General features: G+C 30.4%; 3 protein-coding genes across 3 annotated transcripts; all 3 read right to left on the bottom strand.

The window, feature by feature from the left end:
- Window positions 1-688: 688 nt before the first annotated feature.
- Window positions 689-2,803, bottom strand: LOC139907002 (uncharacterized). Its single transcript, XM_071892925.1, has 7 exons — window positions 2,653-2,803; window positions 2,426-2,596; window positions 2,330-2,356; window positions 2,097-2,264; window positions 2,003-2,026; window positions 1,775-1,942; window positions 689-1,709 (listed from the first exon to the last, which is right to left on the bottom strand). Exons 1-7 carry the CDS (start codon window positions 2,702-2,704, stop codon window positions 856-858), a joined length of 1,464 nt encoding a protein of 487 aa, XP_071749026.1. The 5' UTR covers window positions 2,705-2,803; the 3' UTR covers window positions 689-855.
- Window positions 2,804-8,254: 5,451 nt separating this feature from the next.
- Window positions 8,255-10,402, bottom strand: LOC139906998 (uncharacterized). Its single transcript, XM_071892924.1, has 7 exons — window positions 10,252-10,402; window positions 10,025-10,195; window positions 9,929-9,955; window positions 9,696-9,863; window positions 9,602-9,625; window positions 9,374-9,541; window positions 8,255-9,308 (listed from the first exon to the last, which is right to left on the bottom strand). The coding sequence occupies exons 1-7, from the start codon at window positions 10,301-10,303 to the stop codon at window positions 8,422-8,424; spliced, it is 1,497 nt and encodes a 498-aa protein (XP_071749025.1). The 5' UTR covers window positions 10,304-10,402; the 3' UTR covers window positions 8,255-8,421.
- Window positions 10,403-16,081: 5,679 nt separating this feature from the next.
- LOC121128355 (uncharacterized) lies at window positions 16,082-18,190 on the bottom strand. Its single transcript, XM_040723936.2, has 7 exons — window positions 18,078-18,190; window positions 17,851-18,021; window positions 17,755-17,781; window positions 17,522-17,689; window positions 17,428-17,451; window positions 17,201-17,368; window positions 16,082-17,135 (listed from the first exon to the last, which is right to left on the bottom strand). Exons 1-7 carry the CDS (start codon window positions 18,127-18,129, stop codon window positions 16,249-16,251), a joined length of 1,497 nt encoding a protein of 498 aa, XP_040579870.2. The 5' UTR covers window positions 18,130-18,190; the 3' UTR covers window positions 16,082-16,248.
- Window positions 18,191-26,944: the final 8,754 nt, after the last annotated feature.

Raw genomic sequence — 26,944 nt, 5'->3', positions numbered from 1 at the left:
TGCATGCCATTGTGTGTATAAAACTCTCAACATTGGAATGAAGGGATACAAAAAGTAATTAAATTGGAGACATATCATGATCAGCTCAAGTCATATGTAGTCAAAATCCTTTTTTAAATCCAAACCATTATCTCAAGGCCATTCTAATTCGTAGTTGATAACCAATGTTTTATTCCAATTGCCACACCTTCGATATACGATCAGTTATAGGTTTAAACCTTTTGTTAAGTCTACTGCATAACTTTTGGTAATCTGTTACTGTAAATTATGTAAGCTGTATTAATTATAGTAGGAAGGTTGATATACTTGATTCACCAAGGATATTTCCTATTCTTAGGAGTTAAAGTAAATCTATGATCTGTCGTGTATACCAGTTATGTTATTAAGTTCATAGTTTGAATAAAATTTACCTTATGTATAGTTGAAGTGATAGTTAAATAAAATTTACCGTATGTCATGGTAATTTCATTGTAAATATTCATAACATATTATCACTGAAATGTTAAACAGTGAAAGACAAGGCCTTAATATAAAAAAATAGAGTGATAAAATTATTATCATCAATGCTATCGACATATGTATAATTTCTTAATTCTTCGGGATTTAACAGGGCGTTAACCCATCAGGAGCACCACATCATCTCATGTTCAAAAGAAAAATATGTTTATAATAAAATATACAAAAGGAATGGTCTGCTAAGTCATAAATATATTATAAAATAATTTAAATCACATTAGGGTTACTACAATAATGAATATTCATATATAATATCCAAGAATACATTGAAGAGGCATCAATGGAAAAAACAAAATGCCATGAAAACATTAACATATTGCCTGTGTTTGTTGATAAATGTTACCCAGAAGTTGCATTTGTAGTTGTCGAAGATACTGTAGTAGTCGTCGATGTAGATGTTGGAAATCCTGTAGTAGTAGTCGATGTAGTTGTCGAAGATACTGTAGTAGTCGTCGATGTAGATGTTGGAAATCCTGTAGTAGTCGTCGATGTAGTTGTGGGAAATCCAGTAGTAGTCGTCGTTGTTGTTGTTGGAAATCCTGTAGTAGTCGTCGATGTTGTTGTTGGAAACCCTGAAGTAGTCGTCGATGAAGTTGTTGAAGATTCAGTATTGTTTGTCGTTGCAGTTGTTGAAGATCCTGTAGTAGTCGTCGATGTAGTTGTTGGAAATCCTGTAGTAGTCGTAGATGTAGTTGTTGGAAATCCTGTAGTAGTCGTCGTTGTTGTTGTTGGAAACCCTGTAGTAGTCGTCGATGAAGTTGTTGAAGATTCAGTATTGTTCGTCGTTGCAGTTGTTGAAGATCCTGTATTAGAAGTCGATACAGTTGTTGAAGATCCCGTGTTAGACATCGATGCAGTTGTTGAAGATCCTGTACTAGTCGTCGATGAAGTTGTTGAAGATTCAATATTGTTCGTCGTTGTAGTTGTTGAAGATTCAGTATTGATCGTCGTTGTAGTTGTTGAAGATCCTGTATTAGATATCGTCGTTGCTTTTGAAGATCCTGTAGTTGTGTCCGTTGCAGTTGTTGAGGATCCTGAATTAGTCATTGTTGGAGATCTAGTATTAGTGGTTACTGCAGTTGTGGAAGATCCAGTATTGTTCATCGTTTCAGTTGTAGAAGATACAGTATTAGTCGCCGTTGCAGTTGTTGAAGATCCAGTAGTTGTAGTAACAGGTACTCCTGATTCACTTACTATAAGTAATAGTTCATATTTGCAATTTATTTTTGTTTCTTTTACTATTTATTTTATAAATTACCCTGACAGTTTTTATTACAGTATCCAAATCCCAGGGATTCGTTAGATACAGGTTCGACACTTGTGGAACACCATGGAACAGTGCTTTCGACAGTTGTACAAGTACTGTAGCTCTTACCATTATAAACAAATGGAAAAATACAACTCCTCCTATCAACAGTTCCACACACTACAAATCAAATAGTACCAATTGTTTAAAAAAATATATAGTATCAAATCTAGATCTTACCATTTGCTCCCACTGTTGATTCAGCTAAACAATATAGAAATTGTACGTAAATATGAATTTTGGTGAAATAAACCCATTTTATTATGTCACTTACTTGCACAGCTAGAAGAGCATATTCCATAAGAGGTCAAAATATTATCTGGTCCAGTTGAAGTAGCACACCAGTTCAATCCTCCAAATCCTGCAGCTGTACATGTAGTAAATGTAATTCCTAAATACTGAAATGGAAATTTACAATTGATTCCACCGAGTGTTTTACATCCTAGAACCAGATAAAAGGTTTTCAAGTTGAACAGTTTTTATATGTACTTTAGCTTTCTAACTTACCTCCTGCAATAGTTGTCGTGGAAGCTTCTATATATAATATAAATAATAGGAAAATAACATCTATTCCATTAGAGAGATAACTAAATAATTACTTACGTTTACAGTCTTGAGAGCAATAGTCGTAGTTTAAGTAGTTTCGATTGGCATCAACTGAAGTGGCGCACCAAGGTTGTTGGCTGTCTTCCAGGGTACATCCTTCATAAGTTACTCCATTATACTTGAATGGAAACTGACAGGGTCCCGAATTTGTGCCACAATTTTGAGCATCTGTAATAAGAATACAATTCCTCTCATCATCACTCAGAGCCTCTTTATGTACTTACAGACATCAGCAGATAGGGATACTATTACGACTAAAACAGACAAAGTCTTCATTTTGTTTTTAATGTTCCTATAGAGTTCTTCAAATTGTGAATGATATTTGTTTCAAATTTTAATAAAAAAGTAAACTTCGATGATTTGAATTGGTGTCAAATAAAATTTTATTCCGCCTGTTAAAATATTAGGTCAAACAGTTTCATCAACATTGTATTTCTGACAATTGTAATTGATAGCAAATTTGCATCATCAACTTCTGAAATTGCCATATTTAAACTAGATAACATACATAGATATTCGGATTTGTATCCATTTTATTTGAAATGTATTTTGCAAAGCTTTTCATTTCAATGTGACATATCCATAAAAAATTATCTGTTTCATTTAGAATGCATCTTTCAAGTGATGCTGAGTACCTGGAGACAAAGTATGAATAAATTAATATTATCCGAAAGGATCTGAGACACATACTGGTTTGGAAGATGCGACCTTAATACGAATCTTAAAAAAATCTTAAGAAGGTAATATTATTTCTTAACACCAGTTTCAAAAATGATATGATCCACGTTGAACTCAGCATCCCTATTTATCTTAATAAATACTTGGAGCGACATCTACATAAACAATTACATTGTGCACACAGTTAATTTATGGCATCACTAAATCTTTTCTTTGAAAAGAAAAGGTTATATTCCCCAAATCAGTGTGTAGTTAGCTAATTGGATTTAATTTGAAATAATTTTTTTTTTTAAATCCCAATAGGCATACCTTTATATATAATTCTGACAAACAAACATTCTAACTGAACATAACACAATCCTTGCACATAACTGATATGGGTTCAATAAAAAACAATAATAAGAAAAATGACAATAAAAATCACAGCTTTTTTCAAAAAAAAAAAAATTCTTCCATACAAGTACCCAAAAGTCCAAATTAATAACAATAATAGGAAAAGTTAGCTACAACATCGAGTTTCTTTCACTATTATACCTTCCAAATTTGTTGGTATGGGTTTCCTATTACATCTGCAAGAATATATTATGAAATGCACTTTATTGATGATGGCATCCTCCTTAAAAGCCTTGGGAAGATTCGGATCGGTGGCTACTACCCAATCTGTTTCTTACGTCGAGACTTGTAGTTTTTCTTTTAATTTTATTTGACACACACTTACAAAAGGATTCACCCTATTAAACTCGTAGAAAATATGTGCTGACGTTTTTTATTTTCTCGCTATAGAATTTGCCGTGATTTGATTTGAATTAGTTATTATTTAGCTGTGAAAAATTATTATATTTTCTTGAATAATAATTTAATAGGTGGAATAATAATTTGCTGACTACCAAAACATTTTGGGTATTTTTTCATATTTCCTTTACGAAAAGACACAAACCTAAAACAACGTGGTTAGCAAATACTATACATAATTATTTTTAAAGATATATATAATTTGATTCTTTTTTTCCTAATATTTTCTTGATCGAAGAAATAACAGATATACCTGTGATCTCGAAATTAGACATTATACAAAGCAAACCATTCCTTGAAAAAAAACTTATCCTGAAGTGCAAGAAACCCTAAGAGCAATTTTCGTTCCTTAAAAGCACTTTGATTTTTTTTATGTATTTTGCCAGATACATAAAAAAAAAAATCGAAATAAAATAATCTTAACTTAGTCTCACTGACAATGAAGTCTGAGTCTTTGTACATTTTCTACACTAAGTAACTCTAACGATTGAATGAAGCTGCCATAGTTTGTAGGTTTTATACTAATTTCATCTTGTAGTGGAATTAGTAATCTCCCAATTTAAAAGCATTAGTATCAAAACATTAGGAAGGAGATAAGACTTTTATTTTTTGCTCTATTTTAAAAAGTGTTTGTGAATCTGTTTTGACAAATTTCCAACACTTAAATATAAATTTTCTAATAAAGTATAATGGCCTAAACATAATTCAGAGATTTATATGTTTATATTCAATTTAAAAGTTATACCCTCTGACTTTTAATAAGTTTTTTTGTTATATTATCATTAAACATTATATAAATGTTAATTATTTTTTATTTTAATAATTAGTCTCAATATTGATTCATTTTTTATTTTAATAATTAGTCTCAATATTGATACAAGTTAGATCATAGTAAGATTAAACAACAGCATAAATGTTTGAAGCAAACATCCACTGATAAAAACAAACATTCATTAGGCGGGGATAAAAATATATAAAATTTTTATCTTTTGAACAATACAATAATTATTTCTAAATTCTTAACTAAAACATTCTTATTAAATCGTCTAAAACTCATTGTTAAGGCAGGACACCTGACCGACTTTCATACTGAACACATTGTAATCTGTAATTTTTTGAAGTGATCAACAAAATTTGTAATGATTGAATAAAAACGAATCCGGTGCCATTGAAAATGGACATCAAGGTCTTGAAGATCCATCCATTCGAAGCAATTTGTCGTTCATCTAAGGTAATTTTACATTTTTATTGGTAGTTATTACAAAATCTAAAACCAAATCTCTGATTATACTTTCTGAAGCCAAACAAAAATAAAAAAATCCTTAGGAAATATATTTGAAATATAATTTTTGTCTTTCTGATGATGTATGCGAAAGATTGGAAATAGAGTCAAAGGTGGAGATGAACACATGCCTGAGTTTAAAAAGACGTTGGAAGATTTTGCCAACTTCAAATTTATTCAACTTACTCATGTCGGCGCAAAATGTTCTTCAAGTTTGTTTAAAACTATTGATACTGATTGAAAGCAAAAATTAATATTAATGAAATCTTCGTAAAACCTTGATTTGTTCATTTAGTTTTACAAAAATGATTTAAGAAATATCATAAATATAAAAGAAAACTAATTAGTTTCAATTATGGCAATGAGACTGTATTTTTCTTTTAATACATATTGCTCAATTTTGATATATTTGGCTCTCATTGTTCAACATTAAGAATCTATTTTTTGGCCACAAAAATTATTCGAATTGAAAGTCTATGTATTATCGATAATTAGTACAATGTTGGATATAAACGATATATTATTTTTGTCTCTTGATACATAAATATAAAGTGAACAACATTTAACAGGAAATGTATTTATATAATCTATTAAATGTATCTAAATATCATTTCAACTGGATTGGAGAATCTAAAGAATACGTCCAATATTTTTACAATTTGGCGTAAAGTAGTTTTTCAAAGATTTACGAATTTTGATTTTCAATTTCCCAATTAACATCCTGTTTTTTTTTTTTTTTTTGTGTGAATCTACCTCTGAAATCAATGCACTGATTAGTTCAATCACTCACAAAGATTGAGTTATTAAAATTAATTCTTATTCAGATATATTAAAAGATAAAAAATATTAAAAAAACAAAAGCTCTTTAGTGTACGTACAAGTTGAGAAAATGACATTTGAACGTGATTGACAAATTTCCGTTTGCACTCTCCAAGCACTTGGGCATCCGAAAGATCACCATCTACGCCGAAGGCAAGTCAAAAATATTGGAGAAGAAGATTGTCTCTATCATAAACTCTAAACTGGACCAAAAGGAGTTAATAAAACAGCCCAGGTCAATTCACTACTGTACATTAGGGCTTATGTAAAAAAACTCGTAGTTTCACACAAGACTGTCCAGAGAGCTATAAAAAAGTGCGTGGAAAGAGTCTTGTTAGGGTGGAGAGGCCACTTTTGACACCAGCAATGAAAGATACCCATCTCTCCGTTACAAACCTCTTTTCAATGAGTCTTTTGTTTTCTTTTGAAATCTTTTTTGACACTTTTAGCCCCTTAGGCCAGTCTCCTGGACTATACCTTTTATATGCCTGTCGAGGGGAAGCCCTGCAGTCCATTTTAACTTCACACCGAATCCTTCGATTTCCCGCAACTCTGGGTCTGGGATAATGGAGAGATACATCTGCAATGGGTGCCAGGTTTTCAGGCACCACCTTAAAGAAGATATTGCCACTAAGGGGGGCTACATTAATGAGTAAGAGAGCTCAGACACACATCTATTTAAAGTATTCATTTTGTTGAAATTATTTTCTTAATTAATATATTATGTCTTTTTTAGGTTTAAAATTCACCATTCTGATTTTAAAAAACTACTTGGTATATAGCTATAATATTTATAAAGGAATAAAAGCGTGGGTCCTCTCCCAAAATTTTATTGCATGCAAAAACATTTTATTTTTCGAAGAGATAGGATATACTGCTACATATATTAAATATGAATTGAAAAAATTATACAAAATGTACCTATGTCTAATTTCTGGCTAACGTGACTAGTAAAAGTACAAAGTACTTCATCACAAAATGCACTCCAGAAAATATGAATTAACTTTATTGAATTCAAAAATACGCATCTTTTAAACATAATTTAATTATTATGCAACATTTAACGTTTTATAAAAATTTACTTTTCAAAGATTTTAAACATTGTCTATAATAAATACAAAAAGTAATTTTGACAGATTTTGATTCATCCTTTACCTGTTGAACATATTTTCCACTGAGTGTGTGTGACAAAAAAAATCAATAAATTATAATTTCTTACCTTTTGCCATGATTTGAATGTACTCATTATAAACATTTCGAAAATCGTTGGATCTTTAATTTCAGATTCGATTAATGTACTGGCAGAAAAGTTTAATTTTAGTGGTTGAAATATTTTTGTTTTTGATTATTTCAGTTCCCTTAGGATTTTGATACTCTTGGCAATACCAACTACCAAATATGGTCGCTACCCCAGACCCCAAAACGGCAATAATATGTTCATGACCTCCATTTTTATGCCCAGAAAAGTTAATCTCTTCAATCAGTCGATTTTGAGAGAGATGAATGATTTGAAGATATCATATCTCTTTTTCAACATCCTTTACTTATTTCCAATTGAATACTCTGCATGCCATTGTGTGTATAAAACTCTCAACATTGGAATGAAGGGATAAAAAAAGTAATTAAATTGGAGACATATCATGATCAGCTCAAGTCATATGTAGTAAAATCCTTTTTTAAATCCTAAACCATTATCTCAAGGCCATTCTAATTCGTAGTTGATAACCAATGTTTTATTCCAATTGCCACACCTTCGATATACGATCAGTTATAGGTTTAAACCTTTTGTTAAGTCTACTGCATAACTTTTGGTAATCTGTTACTGTAAATTATGTAAGCTGTATTAATTATAGTAGGAAGGTTGATATACTTGATTCACCAAGGATATTTCCTATTCTTAGGAGTTAAAGTAAATCTATGATCGGTCGTGTATACCAGTTATGTTGTGGTAAGTTCATAGTTTGAATAAAATTTACCTTATGTATAGTTGAAGTGATACTTTGAATAAAATTTACCGTATGTCATGGTAATTTCATTGTAAATGTTCATAACATATTATCACTGAAATGTTAAACAGTGAAAGACAAGGCCTTAATATAAAAAAATAGAGTGATAAAATTATTATCATCAATGCTATCGACATATGTATAATTTCTTAATTCTTCGGGATTTAACAGGGCGTTAACCCATCAGGAGCACCACATCATCTCATGTTCAAAAGAAAAATATGTTTATAATAAAATATACAAAAGGAATGGTCTGCTAAGTCATAAATATATTATAAAATAATTTAAATCACATTAGGGTTACTACAATAATGAATATTCATATATAATATCCAAGAATACATTGAAGAGGCATCAATGGAAAAAACAAAATGCCATGAAAACATTAACATATTGCCTGTGTTTGTTGATAAATGTTACCCAGAAGTTGCATTTGTAGTTGTCGAAGATACAGTAGTAGTCGTCGATGTAGATGTTTGAAATCCTGTAGTAGTAGTCGATGTAGTTGTCGAAGATACTGTAGTAGTCGTCGATGTAGATGTTGGAAATCCTGTAGTAGTCGTCGATGTAGTTGTGGGAAATCCAGTAGTAGTCGTCGTTGTTGTTGTTGGAAATCCTGTAGTAGTCGTCGATGTTGTTGTTGGAAACCCTGAAGTAGTCGTCGATGAAGTTGTTGAAGATTCAGTATTGTTTGTCGTTGCAGTTGTTGAAGATCCTGTAGTAGTCGTCGATGTAGTTGTTGGAAATCCTGTAGTAGTCGTAGATGTAGTTGTTGGAAATCCTGTAGTAGTCGTCGTTGTTGTTGTTGGAAACCCTGTAGTAGTCGTCGATGAAGTTGTTGAAGATTCAGTATTGTTTGTCGTTGCAGTTGTTGAAGATCCTGTATTAGAAGTCGATACAGTTGTTGAAGATCCCGTGTTAGACATCGATGCAGTTGTTGAAGATCCTGTACTAGTCGTCGATGAAGTTGTTGAAGATTCAATATTGTTCGTCGTTGTAGTTGTTGAAGATTCAGTATTGATCGTCGTTGTAGTTGTTGAAGATCCTGTATTAGATATCGTCGTTGCTTTTGAAGATCCTGTAGTTGTGTCCGTTGCAGTTGTTGAGGATCCTGAATTAGTCATTGTTGGAGATCCAGTATTAGTGGTCACTGCAGTTGTGGAAGATCCAATATTGTTCGTCGTTTCAGTTGTAGAAGATACAGTATTAGTCGCCGTTGCAGTTGTTGAAGATCCTCCATTAGTCGTCGTTGCAGTTGTGGAAGATCCAGTAGTTGTAGTAACAGGTACTCCTGATTCACTTACTATAAGTAATAGTTCATATTTGCAATTTATTTTTGTTTCTTTTACTATTTATTTTATAAATTACCCTGACAGTTTTTATTACAGTATCCAAATCCCAGGGATTCGTTAGATACAGGTTCGACACTTGTGGAACACCATGGAACAGTGCTTTCGACAGTTGTACAAGTACTGTAGCTCTTACCATTATAAACAAATGGAAAAATACAACTCCTCCTATCAACAGTTCCACACACTACAAATCAAATAGTACCAATTGTTTAAAAAAATATATAGTATCAAATCTAGATCTTACCATTTGCTCCCACTGTTGATTCAGCTAAACAATATAGAAATTGTACGTAAATATGAATTTTGGTGAAATAAACCCATTTTATTATGTCACTTACTTGCACAGCTAGAAGAGCATATTCCATAAGAGGTCAAAATATTATCTGGTCCAGTTGAAGTAGCACACCAGTTCAATCCTCCAAATCCTGCAGCTGTACATGTAGTAAATGTAATTCCTAAATACTGAAATGGAAATTTACAATTGATTCCACCGAGTGTTTTACATCCTAGAACCAGATAAAAGGTTTTCAAGATAAACAGTTTTTATATGTACTTTAGCTTTCTAACTTACCTCCTGCAATAGTTGTCGTGGAAGCTTCTATATATAATATAAATAATAGGAAAATAACATCTATTCCATTAGAGAGATAACTAAATAATTACTTACGTTTACAGTCTTGAGAGCAATAGTCGTAGTTTAAGTAGTTTCGATTGGCATCAACTGAAGTGGCGCACCAAGGTTGTTGGCTGTCTTCCAGGGTACATCCTTCATAAGTTACTCCATTATACTTGAATGGAAACTGACAGGGTCCCGAATTTGTGCCACAATTTTGAGCATCTGTAATAAGAATACAATTCCTCTCATCATCACTCAGAGCCTCTTTATGTACTTACAGACATCAGCAGATAGGGATACTATTACGACTAAAACAGACAAAGTCTTCATTTTGTTTTTAATGTTCCTATAGAGTTCTTCAAATTGTGAATGATATTTGTTTCAAATTTTAATAAAAAAGTAAACTTCGATGATTTGAATTGGTGTCAAATAAAATTTTATTCCGCTTGTTAAAATATTAGGTCAAACAGTTTCATCAACATTGTATTTCTGACAATTGTAATTGATAGCAAATTTGCATCATCAACTTCTGAAATTGGCATATTTAAACTAGATAACATACATAGATATTCGGATTTGTATCCATTTTATTTGAAATGTATTTTGCAAAGCTTTTCATTTCAATGTGACATATCCATAAAAAATTATCTGTTTCATTTAGAATGCATCTTTCAAGTGATGCTGAGTACCTGGAGACAAAGTATGAATAAATTAATATTATCCGAAAGGATCTGAGACACATACTGGTTTGGAAGATGCGACCTTAATACGAATCTTAAAAAATCTTAAGAAGCAAATATTATTTCTTAACACCAGTTTCAAAAATGATATGATCCACGTTGAACTCAGCATCCCTATTTATCTTAATAAATACTTGGAGCGACATCTACATAAACAATTACATTGTGCACACAGTTAATTTATGGCATCACTAAATCTTTTCTTTGAAAAGAAAAGGTTATATTCCCCCAAATCAGTGTGTAGTTAGCTAATTGGATTTAATTTGAAATAATTTTTTTTTTTTTTTTTAAATCCCAATAGGCATACCTTTATATATAATTCTGACAAACAAACATTCTAACTGAACATAACACAATCCTTGCACATAACTGATATGGGTTCAATAAAAACAATAATAAGAAAAATGACAATAAAAATCACAGCTTTTTTCAAAAAAAAATTCTTCCATACAAGTACCCAAAAGACCAAATTAATAACAATAATAGGAAAAGTTAGCTACAACATCGAGTTTCTTTCACTATTATACCTTCCAAATTTGTTGGTATGGGTTTCCTATTACATCTGCAAGAATATATTATGAAATGCACTTTATTGATGATGGCATCCTCCTTAAAAGCCTTGGGAAGATTCGGATCGGTGGCTACTACCCAATCTGTTTCTTACGTCGAGACTTGTAGTTTTTCTTTTAATTTTATTTGACACACACTTACAAAAGGATTCACCCTATTAAACTCGTAGAAAATATGTGCTGACGTTTCTATTTTCTCGCTATAGAATTTGCCGTGATTTGATTTGAATTAGTTATTATTTAGCTGTGAAAAATTATTATATTTTCTTGAATAATAATTTAATAGGTGGAATAATAATTTGCTGACTACTAAAACATTTTGGGTATTTTTTCATATTTCCTTTACGAAAAGACACAAACCTAAAACAACGTGGTTAGCAAATACTATACATAATTATTTTTAAAGATATATATAATTTGATTCTTTTTTTCCTAATATTTTCTTGATCGAAGAAATAACAGATATACCTGTGATCTCGAAATTAGACATTATACAAAGCAAACCATTCCTTGAAAAAAAACTTATCCTGAAGTGCAAGAAACCCTAAGAGCAATTTTCGTTCCTTAAAAGCACTTTGATTTTTTTTATGTATTTTGCCAGATACATAAAAAAAATCGAAATAAAATAATCTTAACTTAGTCTCACTGACAATGAAGTCTGAGTCTTTGTACATTTTCTACACTAAGTAACTCTAACGATTGAATGAAGCTGCCATAGTTTGTAGGTTTTATACTAATTTCATCTTGTAGTGGAATTAGTAATCTCCCAGCATTAGTATCAATTAGGAAGGGTAAGACTTTTTGTGTTTGTGAATCTGTTACAAATTTCCAACACTTAAATATAAATTTTCTAATAAAGTATAATGGCCTAAACATAATTAAGAGATTTACATGGATATTTTCAATTTATGCCTTATACCCTCTGACTTTTAATAAGTTTTTTTATATTATCATTAAACATTATATAAATGTTAATTATTTCATTTTTTATTTTAATAATTAGTCTCAATATTGATTTTATATGAGATTTTAATATATACTCTCAATTACCAAATCTCACACTTCCGAATAATAAATATTTGTTTACTCCTGGACTATTTTTTGCTCTATTTTAAAAAAGTTTTAATTTATTTAAAAACTCCTGTACTTTAAGGTGGTTGTTTTGAGGGGGTTTGTTCAACTTTTTCATGTTTTGAAAGCATAGTTTTAGGAAAAGTTGTGTTATGAATAAATTAATAATTTGTAAAAAATATGTGCACAAATGAGTGGGTCTTTGGAGGTTCCCAAAACAAATGATACATTTTTCATATAATTTTTTTTTTTTTGTATTGATGACTAACCTCAAGATCACGATTCTAATTTTTATGAATAAGATTAAGCTTAAGAAATGATGAGCAATCAAAGAAATTATTTTGCCTTATTTTTCTAGACTGATAAAATAAAAGGATACAAGTTAGATCATAGTAAAGATTAAACAACAGCATAGGTTATATGTTTGAAGCAAACATCCACTGATAAAAACAAACATTCATTAGGCGGGGATAAAAATTATATAAAATTTTTATCTTTTGTGTTGGAAGACAATGACAATCAGATCATATAAGTGAAGGATCTAAATTCTTAACTAAAACATTCTTATTAAATCGTCTAGTTCATTGTTAAAGGACACCTTGACCGACTTTCATACTGGAACACATTGATTTTGAAGTGATCAACAAAATTTGTATATGATTTAAAAACGAATTCATTGAAAATGGACATCAAAGTCTTGAAGATCCATCCATGTCTAAGGTAATTTTACATTTTTATTGGTAGTTATTACAAAATGATTATACTTTCAAGTAAAAAAATTGTTATTTGAAATATAATTTTTGTCTTTCATTGATGATGTATGAAAGATTGAAAGAGTCAAAAGATGAACACATGCCTGAGTTTAAAAAGACGTTGAAGATTTTGCTTCAAATTTAAAACCATGTCGGATTTGTTCATTTAGTTTTACAAAAAATGATTTTTGTTCAAGTTTTAAAAAATATTTAAAAAATATCATAAATATAAAAGAAAACTAATTAGTTTCAATTATGGCAATGAGACTGTATTTTTCTTTTAATACATATTGCTCAATTTTGATATATTTGGCTCTCATTGTTCAACATTAAGAATCTATTTTTTGGCCACAAAAATTATTCGAATTGAAAGTCTATGTATTATCGATAATTAGTACAATGTTGGATATAAACGATATATTATTTTTGTCTCTTGATACATAAATATAAAGTGAACAACATTTAACAGGAAATGTATTTATATAATCTATTAAATGTATCTAAATATCATTTCAACTGGATTGGAGAATCTAAAGAATACGTCCAATATTTTTACAATTTGGCGTAAAGTAGTTTTTCAAAGATTTACGAATTTTGATTTTCAATTTCCCAATTAACATCCTGTTCTTTTTTTTTTTTTTTTTTTTTGTGTGAATCTACCTCTGAAATCAATGCACTGATTAGTTCAATCACTCACAAAGATTGAGTTATTAAAATTAATTCTTATTCAGATATATTAAAAGATAAAAAATATTAAAAAAACAAAAGCTCTTTAGTGTACGTACAAGTTGAGAAAATGACATTTGAACGTGATTGACAAATTTCCGTTTGCACTCTCCAAGCACTTGGGCATCCGAAAGATCACCATCTACGCCGAAGGCAAGTCAAAAATATTGGAGAAGAAGATTGTCTCTATCATAAACTCTAAACTGGACCAAAAGGAGTTAATAAAACAGCCCAGGTCAATTCACTACTGTACATTAGGGCTTATGTAAAAAAACTCGTAGTTTCACACAAGACTGTCCAGAGAGCTATAAAAAGTGCGTGGAAAGAGTCTTGTTAGGGTGGAGAGGCCACTTTTGACACCAGCAATGAAAGATACCCATCTCTCCGTTACAAACCTCTTTTCAATGAGTCTTTTGTTTTCTTTTGAAATCTTTTTTGACACTTTTAGCCCCTTAGGCCAGTCTCCTGGACTATACCTTTTATATGCCTGTCGAGGGGAAGCCCTGCAGTCCTTTTAACTTCACACCGAATCCTTCGATTTCCCGCAACTCTGGGTCTGGGATAATGGAGAGATACATCTGCAATGGGTGCCAGGTTTTCAGGCACCACCTTAAAGAAGATATTGCCACTAAGGGGGGCTACATTAATGAGTAAGAGAGCTCAGACACACATCTATTTAAAGTATTCATTTTGTTGAAATTATTTTCTTAATTAATATATTATGTCTTTTTTAGGTTTAAAATTCACCATTCTGATTTTAAAAACTACTTGGTATATAGCTATAATATTTATAAAGGAATAAAAGCGTGGGTCCTCTCCCAAAATTTTATTGCATGCAAAAACATTTTATTTTTCGAAGAGATAGGATATACTGCTACATATATTAAATATGAATTGAAAAAATTATACAAAATGTACCTATGTCTAATTTCTGGCTAACGTGACTAGTAAAAGTACAAAGTACTTCATCACAAAATGCACTCCAGAAAATATGAATTAACTTTATTGAATTCAAAAATACGCATCTTTTAAACATAATTTAATTATTATGCAACATTTAACGTTTTATAAAAATTTACTTTTCAAAATTTTAAACATTGTCTATAATAAATACAAAAAGTAATTTTGACAGATTTTGATTCATCCTTTACCTGTTGAACATATTTTCCACTGAGTGTGTGTGACAAAAAAAATCAATAAATTATAATTTCTTACCTTTTGCCATGATTTGAATGTACTCATTATAAACATTTCGAAAATCGTTGGATCTTTAATTTCAGATTCGATTAATGTACTGGCAGAAAAGTTTAATTTTAGTGGTTGAAATATTTTTGTTTTTGATTATTTCAGTTCCCTTAGGATTTTGATACTCTTGGCAATACCAACTACCAAATATGGTCGCTACCCCAGACCCCAAAACGGCAATAATATGTTCATGACCTCCATTTTTATGCCCAGAAAAGTTAATCTCTTCAATCAGTCGATTTTGAGAGAGATGAATGATTTGAAGATATCATATCTCTTTTTCAACATCCTTTACTTATTTCCAATTGAATACTCTGCATGCCATTGTGTGTATAAAACTCTCAACATTGGAATGAAGGGATAAAAAAAGTAATTAAATTGGAGACATATCATGATCAGCTCAAGTCATATGTAGTAAAATCCTTTTTAAATCCTAAACCATTATCTCAAGGCCATTCTAATTCGTAGTTGATAACCAATGTTTTATTCCAATTGCCACACCTTCGATATACGATCAGTTATAGGTTTAAACCTTTTGTTAAGTCTACTGCATAACTTTTGGTAATCTGTTACTGTAAATTATGTAAGCTGTATTAATTATAGTAGGAAGGTTGATATACTTGATTCACCAAGGATATTTCCTATTCTTAGGAGTTAAAGTAAATCTATGATCGGTCGTGTATACCAGTTATGTTGTGGTAAGTTCATAGTTTGAATAAAATTTACCTTATGTATAGTTGAAGTGATACTTTGAATAAAATTTACCGTATGTCATGGTAATTTCATTGTAAATGTTCATAACATATTATCACTGAAATGTTAAACAGTGAAAGACAAGGCCTTAATATAAAAAAATAGAGTGATAAAATTATTATCATCAATGCTATCGACATATGTATAATTTCTTAATTCTTCGGGATTTAACAGGGCGTTAACCCATCAGGAGCACCACATCATCTCATGTTCAAAAGAAAAATATGTTTATAATAAAATATACAAAAGGAATGGTCTGCTAAGTCATAAATATATTATAAAATAATTTAAATCACATTAGGGTTACTACAATAATGAATATTCATATATAATATCCAAGAATACATTGAAGAGGCATCAATGGAAAAAACAAAATGCCATGAAAACATTAACATATTGCCTGTGTTTGTTGATAAATTTTACCCAGAAGTTGCATTTGTAGTTGTCGAAGATACAGTAGTAGTCGTCGATGTAGATGTTTGAAATCCTGTAGTAGTAGTCGATGTAGTTGTCGAAGATACTGTAGTAGTCGTCGATGTAGATGTTGGAAATCCTGTAGTAGTCGTCGATGTAGTTGTGGGAAATCCAGTAGTAGTCGTCGTTGTTGTTGTTGGAAATCCTGTAGTAGTCGTCGATGTTGTTGTTGGAAACCCTGAAGTAGTCGTCGATGAAGTTGTTGAAGATTCAGTATTGTTTGTCGTTGCAGTTGTTGAAGATCCTGTAGTAGTCGTCGATGTAGTTGTTGGAAATCCTGTAGTAGTCGTAGATGTAGTTGTTGGAAATCCTGTAGTAGTCGTCGTTGTTGTTGTTGGAAACCCTGTAGTAGTCGTCGATGAAGTTGTTGAAGATTCAGTATTGTTTGTCGTTGCAGTTGTTGAAGATCCTGTATTAGAAGTCGATACAGTTGTTGAAGATCCCGTGTTAGACATCGATGCAGTTGTTGAAGATCCTGTACTAGTCGTCGATGAAGTTGTTGAAGATTCAATATTGTTCGTCGTTGTAGTTGTTGAAGATTCAGTATTGATCGTCGTTGTAGTTGTTGAAGATCCTGTATTAGATATCGTCGTTGCTTTTGAAGATCCTGTAGTTGTGTCCGTTGCAGTTGTTGAGGATCCTGAATTAGTCATTGTTGGAGATCCAGTATTAGTGGTCACTGCAGTTGTGGAAGATCCAATATTGTTCGTCGTTTCAGTTGTAGAAGATACAGTATTAGTCGCCGTTGCAGTTGTTGAAGATCCTCCATTAGTCGTCGTTGCAGTTGTGGAAGATCCAGTAGTTGTAGTAACAGGTACTCCTGATTCACTTACTATAAGTAATAGTTCATATTTGCAATTTATTTTTGTTTCTTTTACTATTTATTTTATAAATTACCCTGACAGTTTTTATTACAGTATCCAAATCCCAGGGATTCGTTAGATACAGGTTCGACACTTGTGGAACACCATGGAACAGTGCTTTCGACAGTTGTACAAGTACTGTAGCTCTTACCATTATAAACAAATGGAAAAATACAACTCCTCCTATCAACAGTTCCACACACTACAAATCAAATAGTACCAATTGTTTAAAAAAATATATAGTATCAATCTAGATCTTACCATTTGCTCCCACTGTTGATTCAGCTAAACAATATAGAAATTGTACGTAAATATGAATTTTGGTGAAATAAACCCATTTTATTATGTCACTTACTTGCACAGCTAGAAGAGCATATTCCATAAGAGGTCAAAATATTATCTGGTCCAGTTGAAGTAGCACACCAGTTCAATCCTCCAAATCCTGCAGCTGTACATGTAGTAAATGTAATTCCTAAATACTGAAATGGAAATTTACAATTGATTCCACCGAGTGTTTTACATCCTAGAACCAGATAAAAGGTTTTCAAGATAAACAGTTTTTATATGTACTTTAGCTTTCTAACTTACCTCCTGCAATAGTTGTCGTGGAAGCTTCTATATATAATATAAATAATAGGAAAATAACATCTATTCCATTAGAGAGATAACTAAATAATTACTTACGTTTACAGTCTTGAGAGCAATAGTCGTAGTTTAAGTAGTTTCGATTGGCATCAACTGAAGTGGCGCACCAAGGTTGTTGGCTGTCTTCCAAGGTACATCCTTCATAAGTTACTCCATTATACTTGAATGGAAACTGACAGGGTCCCGAATTTGTGCCACAATTTTGAGCATCTGTAATAAGAATACAATTCCTCTCATCATCACTCAGAGCCTCTTTATGTACTTACAGACATCAGCAGATAGGGATACTATTACGACTAAAACAGACAAAGTCTTCATTTTGTTTTTAATGTTCCTATAGAGTTCTTCAAATTGTGAATGATATTTGTTTCAAATTTTAATAAAAAGTAAACTTCGATGATTTGAATTGGTGTCAAATAAAATTTTATTCCGCTTGTTAAAATATTAGGTCAAACAGTTTCATCAACATTGTATTTCTGACAATTGTAATTGATAGCAAATTTGCATCATTAACTTCTGAAATTGGCATATTTAAACTAGATAACATACATAGATATTCGGATTTGTATCCATTTTATTTGAAATGTATTTTGCAAAGCTTTTCATTTCAATGTGACATATCCATAAAAAATTATCTGTTTCATTTAGAATAAATCTTTCAAGTGATGCTGAGTACCTGGAGACAAAGTATGAATAAATTAATATTATCCGAAAGGATCTGAGACACATACTGGTTTGGAAGATGCGACCTTAATACGAATCTTAAAAAAATCTTAAGAAGGTAATATTATTTCTTAACACCAGTTTCAAAAATGATATGATCCACGTTGAACTCAGCATCCCTATTTATCTTAATAAATACTTGGAGCGACATCTACATAAACAATTACATTGTGCACACAGTTAATTTATGGCATCACTAAATCTTTTCTTTGAAAAGAAAAGGTTATATTCCCCAAATCAGTGTGTAGTTAGCTAATTGGATTTAATTTGAAATAATTTTTTTTTTTAAATCCCAATAGGCATACCTTTATATATAATTCTGACAAACAAACATTCTAACTGAACATAACACAATCCTTGCACATAACTGATATGGGTTCAATAAAAAACAATAATAAGAAAAATGACAATAAAAATCACAGCTTTTTTCAAAAAAAAAATTATTCCATACAAGTACCCAAAAGACCAAATTAATAACAATAATAGGAAAAGTTAGCTACAACATCGAGTTTCTTTCACTATTATACCTTCCAAATTTGTTGGTATGGGTTTCCTATTACATCTGCAAGAATATATTATGAAATGCACTTTATTGATGATGGCATCCTCCTTAAAAGCCTTGGCAAGATTCGGATCGGTGGCTACTACCCAATCTGTTTCTTACGTCGAGACTTGTAGTTTTTCTTTTAATTTTATTTGACACACACTTACAAAAGGATTCACCCTATTAAACTCGTAGAAAATATGTGTTGACGTTTCTATTTTCTCGCTATAGAATTTGCCGTGATTTGATTTGAATTAGTTATTATTTAGCTGTGAAAAATTATTATATTTTCTTGAATAATAATTTAATAGGTGGAATAATAATTTGCTGACTACCAAAACATTTTGGGTATTTTTTCATATTTCCTTTACGAAAAGACACAAACCTAAAACAACGTGGTTAGCAAATACTATACATAATTATTTTTAAAAATATATATAATTTGATTCTTTTTTCCTAATATTTTCTTGATCGAAGAAATAACAGATATACCTGTGATCTCGAAATTAGACATTATACAAAGCAAACCATTCCTTGAAAAAAAACTTATCCTGAAGTGTAAGAAACCCTAAGAGCAATTTTCGTTCCTTAAAAGCACTTTGATTTTTTTTATGTATTTTGCCAGATACATAAAAAAAATCGAAATAAAATAATCTTAACTTAGTCTCACTGACAATGAAGTCTGAGTCTTTGTACATTTTCTACACTAAGTAACTCTAACGATTGAATGAAGCTGCCATAGTTTGTGTGTTTTATACTAATTTCATCTTGTAGTGGAATTAGTAATCTCCCAGCATTAGTATCAATTAGGAAGGGTAAGACTTTTTGTGTTTGTGAATCTGTTACAAATTTCCAACACTTAAATATAAATTTTCTAATAAAGTATAATGGCCTAAACATAATTAAGAGATTTACATGGATATTTTCAATTTATGCCTTATACCCTCTGACTTTTAATAAGTGTTTTATTTCATTTTTTATTTTAATAATTAGTCTCAATATTGAATCTGAGATTTTAATAAATTTCCAACACACTTAAATAAATAAACTTTTTTTTTGCTAAAAAAGTTTTAAATTTAAAAACTCCTGTATAATGGTTGTTTTGAGGGGTTTGTTCAACTTTTTCAAAAGCATAGTTTTATTGTGTTATGAATAAATTAATAATTTGAAAAAATATGATTTAGGTTCCCAAAACAAATGATACATTTTTCATATAATTTTTTTTTTTTTTTGATTGATGACTAACCTTCAATTCTAATTTTTTTAAATAAGATTAAGCCAATCAAAGAATTGATATTTTGCCTTATTTTTCTAGACTGGTATAAAATAAAAGGATACAAGTTTCATAGTAAGATTAAACAACAGTTTTTGTTTTATCCACTGATAAAAACAAACATTCATTAAAAAAATTATATAAAATTTTTATCATTATATAAATGAAGGATTAATTATTTCATTTTTGTCATTTTAAGGCAGGACACCTAATTTCAGTTATAATCTTTAGGGTCATAACTATTGTAATTTTTTGAAGTGATCAACAAAATTTGTAATGATTGGAATAAAAAAGAATCCGGTGCCATTGAAAATGGACATCAAGGTCTTGAAGATCCATCCATTCGAAGCAATTTGTCGTTCATCTATTTGAAATAAAACCAAATATTATTTTTGTCTTTATATTTGAAATATAATTTTTGTCTTTCACAGAAATCCTGATGATGTATGCGAAAGATTGGAAATAGAGTCAAAGTTGGAGATGAACACATGCCTGAGTTTAAAAAGACGTTGGAAGATTTTGCCAACTTCAAATTTATTCAACTTACTCATGTCGGCGCAAAATGTTCTTCAAGTTTGTTTAAAACTATTGATACTGATTGAAAGCAAAAATTAATATTAATGAAATCTTCGTAAAACCTTGATTTGTTCATTTAGTTTTACAAAAATGATTTAAGAAATATCATAAATATAAAAGAAAACTAATTAGTTACAATTATGGCAATGAGACTGTATTTTTCTTTTAATACATATTGCTCAATTTTGATATATTTGGCTCTCATTGTTCAACATTAAGAATCTATTTTTTGGCCACAAAAATTATTCGAATTGAAAGTCTATGTATTATCGATAATTAGTACAATGTTGGATATAAACGATATATTATTTTTGTCTCTTGATACATAAATATAAAGTGAACAACATTTAACAGGAAATGTATTTATATAATCTATTAAATGTATCTAAATATCATTTCAACTGGATTGGAGAATCTAAAGAATACGTCCAATATTTTTACAATTTGGCGTAAAGTAGTTTTTCAAAGATTTACGAATTTTGATTTTCAATTTCCCAATTAACATCCTGTTCTTTTTTTTTTTTTTTTTTGTGAATCTACCTCTGAAATCAATGCACTGATTAGTTCAATCACTCACAAAGATTGAGTTATTAAAATTAATTCTTATTCAGATATATTAAAAGATAAAAAATATTAAAAAACAAAAGCTCTTTAGTGTACGTACAAGTTGAGAAAATGACATTTGAACGTGATTGACAAATTTCCGTTTGCACTCTCCAAGCACTTGGGCATCCGAAAGATCACCATCTACGCCGAAGGCAAGTCAAAAATATTGGAGAAGAAGATTGTCTCTATCATAAACTCTAAACTGGACCAAAAGGAGTTAATAAAACAGCCCAGGTCAATTCACTACTGTACATTAGGGCTTATGTAAAAAAACTCGTAGTTTCACACAAGACTGTCCAGAGAGCTATAAAAGTGCGTGGAAAGAGTCTTGTTAGGGTGGAGAGGCCACTTTTGACACCAGCAATGAAAGATACCCATCTCTCCGTTACAAACCTCTTTTCAATGAGTCTTTTGTTTTCTTTTGAAATCTTTTTTGACACTTTTAGCCCCTTAGGCCAGTCTCCTGGACTATACCTTTTATATGCCTGTCGAGGGGAAGCCCTGCAGTCCATTTTAACTTCACACCGAATCCTTCGATTTCCCGCAACTCTGGGTCTGGGATAATGGAGAGATACATCTGCAATGGGTGCCAGGTTTTCAGGCACCACCTTAAAGAAGATATTGCCACTAAGGGGGGCTACATTAATGAGTAAGAGAGCTCAGACACACATCTATTTAAAGTATTCATTTTGTTGAAATTATTTTCTTAATTAATATATTATGTCTTTTTTAGGTTTAAAATTCACCATTCTGATTTTAAAAAACTACTTGGTATATAGCTATAATATTTATAAAGGAATAAAAGCGTGGGTCCTCTCCCAAAATTTTATTGCATGCAAAAACATTTTATTTTTCGAAGAGATAGGATATACTGCTACATATATTAAATATGTATTGAAAGTGTATAAAAATAGAAATATTTAATGCACTTTTGAACTATACACCTAAGAACAAATTATGTTAATTTCAAATGAAAGTTTACATGAGTTGTCTATTTATTTTGTCATGTATTTCAATAATACATATACTCATTTTATACTTGAATATATATATTTACATACATACATTGAATGTTGACATTTCAAATAATTATAAAGGCTTGATATAAATTCCAAAATTTATAATCATTTAGGAAAATTTTTGTATTTTATTTCAAAACCTAGTTTTCTCCAATATGATCATTCTTTCAATAATTTATGTAATATCTGTATTGAAGGCTATAAGTAAAAACATAATATCTTTGTTAATTTTTTTATTCAAATTCATGGATCAAAGCTGTAATTTCAACCAAAATATCATTCTAAGCATGATCACATTTCCGTACACATTCTCTGTAGCATTTTTTTATACTTTAAACTCAAACCAATTCTTGTTGTATTTTACAGTAATTTATGAAACCTAATACATCACTCCCGTAAAAACAAAAAATAAAAATGCGATACTTTATTTCTATTTCGCTTCCAATTCACCGTTTGTTTTCCAATTTATAACTGCAAAAGAATTGTGTAGAAATCAGACCAAAATTTTCACTTGAGGCTTCTACTGATAGTTGATCAAAGCCCTGGTTCGAGTTATCTTTTCTCCCGGTTTGACGGAGTTAGAAGTTGTCCCTTAAGACGTTCATAGCTATGGTACTATAGGTCTTCATTCATGACACAATGTACAGTTGAATAGGACGTTGCGTGGATGTTGTCAGCAAAACTATTGAACGCTTTAGCTGGGATTCCACTGAATTTTCTAATAATTTTCCTTAACAACACTATATTATAATAAGTGATAAGACCATAAATTGGAATCGGATGTTTTTTCTTGAATAGGGATGGGCGTTAGGAAAATAATGTTTAATTTGCGAGTTTGATTCTAATTTATAACTGATATTTAAGTGTTTATAATTTTTTTTAGTTATGTAAAAAAATAAAAAAAAGTAGCCCTACCCCCTCCTACATTAAGGAACTTTTGCTTTTTACTAAAAAATATAAAATTTGAATTTTTTTTCACAAAATAAATTTTGTATAAATATGTTTTTGGAAAAAATGGTCTAAAAAAATTTATTTTTTGTGAACAATTATAGATTTTTGAAATTTTTCTTCAAAAAATTTAATTTTTTGAGAATAGCCCTGCTATTTTGTAATTTTTTCCAAAATATTTTTCTTTTTGTGAATAGTTGTGAATTTTGAATAAATTTTCAATATCAAATTGTATATTTTTCAAATTAATTTTAAGAAATTTAAATTTGGAAGTTTAAAAAAATAAATATATAATTATTGACTAAGAATGAACTCAAAACGATATTAAATATATCAGCATGACTAGGAAAATATGTTAAAGGACTTGGACTTGACTTAAACTTGTGAGCAAAGGCTTGAGACTAAAAATGAACTTGGAATACCTTTTTTATAACAATTTTTTCATGCAAAATAGTAAACACCTTGCCATTTGATATCTTTAGGATGTCAGCTATCTTGTACATTTTCATTTTACCATTAGACAAAACTATTTTGAGGACTTTTTGTATGTTTAAGGGAAAATTAGCAGAATTTTGGCAACCAGACCGTTCCTCATTATTTGTATATGTACTTCCACATTTAAACTCAGCAAACCAACGTTCTACAGTCCTTTAAATGGAGTAGAGTTCGTATAACACTTATCAAGCCAAACTTTTGCGTTTATAGTATTTTTTCCCATCAAGAAGCAATGATATACCAACAGAGGGAATTTCCTTTGAATCCATTTTTATACAAACACCAGAAGTAGCGTCACTTCAAGCATTGTAACTTGTAAACAAATAGTCTGATTGTCATAAAAATTTGATATGTTTTGTTTAAAGTCTGGAACTACATTATTGCTTAAAATTTCCAAACATAGGAACGGATACATGGTTGACTGCATCAGAAGTGATCAAGGTTATTCAAGTTATAGGATCCAACAAAAGAAGAGTTTTTAACAGAATAATCAACAATTTTTTGGGAAAAGGTTGTGATAGTATCCTATTTTATCGTTTTAATATTATGTACTGCACTTGATTTGGATATTTTAGTTCGTTTTAGTGAATTTGTTCTGCATTTTTATTTATAGTAGATATGGTTCAACTCCAGGGTACTAATTTTAAACTACAATGTTTTTTATCTATCTGTACGTAATTGTTCTGGACTTTATTATTATTTTACATTTATTATATTTTTTGTATATTTATATATATTAATATGAAGGAACCGAATAATATAAAAAAACTACGTAAAACATTTAATTTTATCTAGTGGTACAATTAATTTAAATTTTAATCAATCGGAAATCTTCTCTTCAAACTCAATGAACGATAGGTTTTGTGACACAATATTCCTTATGTAAAGTTTTGACTCAATTAAAAGCAAAAAAAACGACGACGAGAAAAATGGAGCAATAAAGGGATGCACTTTTAACGCTTCTCTCATGCAGCATGCCCCTACGGCCATATCCAAGAAGCTCAGGTACAGTTTCAGTATGTTCATTTATAAAATCACGTTTTTAGGGTGTAATTTGAATTTAGAGCCGTATTTCAAAATACAATATCTTTATCAAAATAAATAGTTAATGTAATGACAAGTGATACAAAACATTCTAGCATTCGAAAAAAAAGTATTTATTAAGTTATCTTAAAAACAGTTTGTACAAAATATAATTTGGAAATTTATATATTTCTTTTCAATGGCATTATATTATAGCTAAAACTAATTAATAAATCTTATATTACAACTTAAAAAGATTTACTGTCAAAAAAAGTTTGATTTTGATTGATTTTTTCACTTTTAATTTTCTTTTAAAGTTGTTTGAGAATGCTTAAGAGTTCAGGAATTAAATATAAATAAGTTAATTATTTTATTAACTATAATGAGTAATGATTATTTTACATGTGGGAAAAGTTCAAAAATGATTTATAAATAAGTCAATTTAATTAATTATTTCATGTCAATAAATAGTTCTCAAACACAGAGAGAATAAGACATATTTAAATAAAGTTTAATCATATTGCCTCTAAAATATTAATTACTTATTACAATTTAATTAGATAAACTCTATAATTTATTTTTTTGAAGGCACTTTAAATTTTTGAGGAGATACAAATTTAAATTTAATGGATTATAACTTTTTGCATAGTTCCAGCTATATGATGCGGAATACAATATTACAAAATATGTAATGTTTGGCAACTCGAAAACGCAATTGTTATGTTGTAAATCTTTTGACTGTCCTTACATTTCCTACACCATCTTCAATGACACTTCTTAGAAGGACTTGCGCAAAGAACCCATTAGTGTTAATCTTTGTCTTTCAGATAGTAAATGTATTTTATACTTAGGGGGGAGGGCATTAAAATCTGAATACTAATTCAATAATTCATTAAGGTCTAGCATACGTACAACTCGAGAAAATGACACTTGAACTTGATTGACAAATTCCCATTCGCACACTCCTTGACAATGCACCTATCCATGACTACCGTGTACGCCGTCAGCAAGTCCAAGACTTGGAAAGGAAGTGAGGCTCTGTTAAAAAGGCCAAGTTGGAGCCACAGGAGTTAAAGAAAACAGCTCAGGTCAATCCCTTCATGTTCATTAGGGCCCATGTAAGAAATCTCGTGGTTTCAGACAAGACAGTTCAGAGAGCAATCAAAAAAGTGGGGGGAAAGAGCCTTGTGAAGGTCGAGAGGGCACTTTTGATACCAACAAGGAAAGAAACCCATCTCCTCCAATGCAAAACTCTTTTTAACTATTGTTGCGTGCATATCAAGGGGAAGGCTCGCAGAGTCTATCATCATACACCTATACCCTCACAGCCACTGTCCGCCATCACTGTGTTGTTATGACAGAAAACTACATTGCCAGTGGATGCCCACCCTTCCGCTGCTGCCTAGAAGCTATCATAGGCGCTAAGGACGACTACATTAATGATTAATTGAGCTCAGACACAGATCTATTTATATTATTAGTTTTGTTGAAATTCTATGTTTAACTAATAAATTATATCGTGTTGTAGTTTAAAACTCAAATTGCTCAGATTTCAATAGACCACTCGGTAGATATTATCTCTTGAAAAATGAAAGAAAACGGCTTTTGAGAATTTAAAACCCTTGTACGTATTTAATATCATGTGTTTTACAACTCTATGTATAATTCTGTTGATGTATAAACCATTTTCTTCAAAAAGGTATTGAATAATATGTTTTCCTACAAGTTGCATACCTTCTTCCTCCTTACCTCCTTCCCTTTCTTTGAAAATAAAGGCGCAGAACCGGTTATATATTTGTATATTACTCAGATACCCCTTTGAGGAGAAAGAAAGTGGAGAGCCGTAGTAGGAGTTTCAAATCTTTCCTCTCTTCTCTCTCTCCGTTTCATATACGTGCTTCTTCTTTATTATTGTTATTCATAAAC

Source organism: Lepeophtheirus salmonis, chromosome 13 (assembly GCF_016086655.4).
Source record: "Lepeophtheirus salmonis chromosome 13, UVic_Lsal_1.4, whole genome shotgun sequence".
Classification (NCBI taxonomy): Eukaryota; Metazoa; Arthropoda; class Copepoda; order Siphonostomatoida; family Caligidae; genus Lepeophtheirus; species Lepeophtheirus salmonis.
This window is presented reverse-complemented; position numbering and strand designations above follow the sequence as displayed.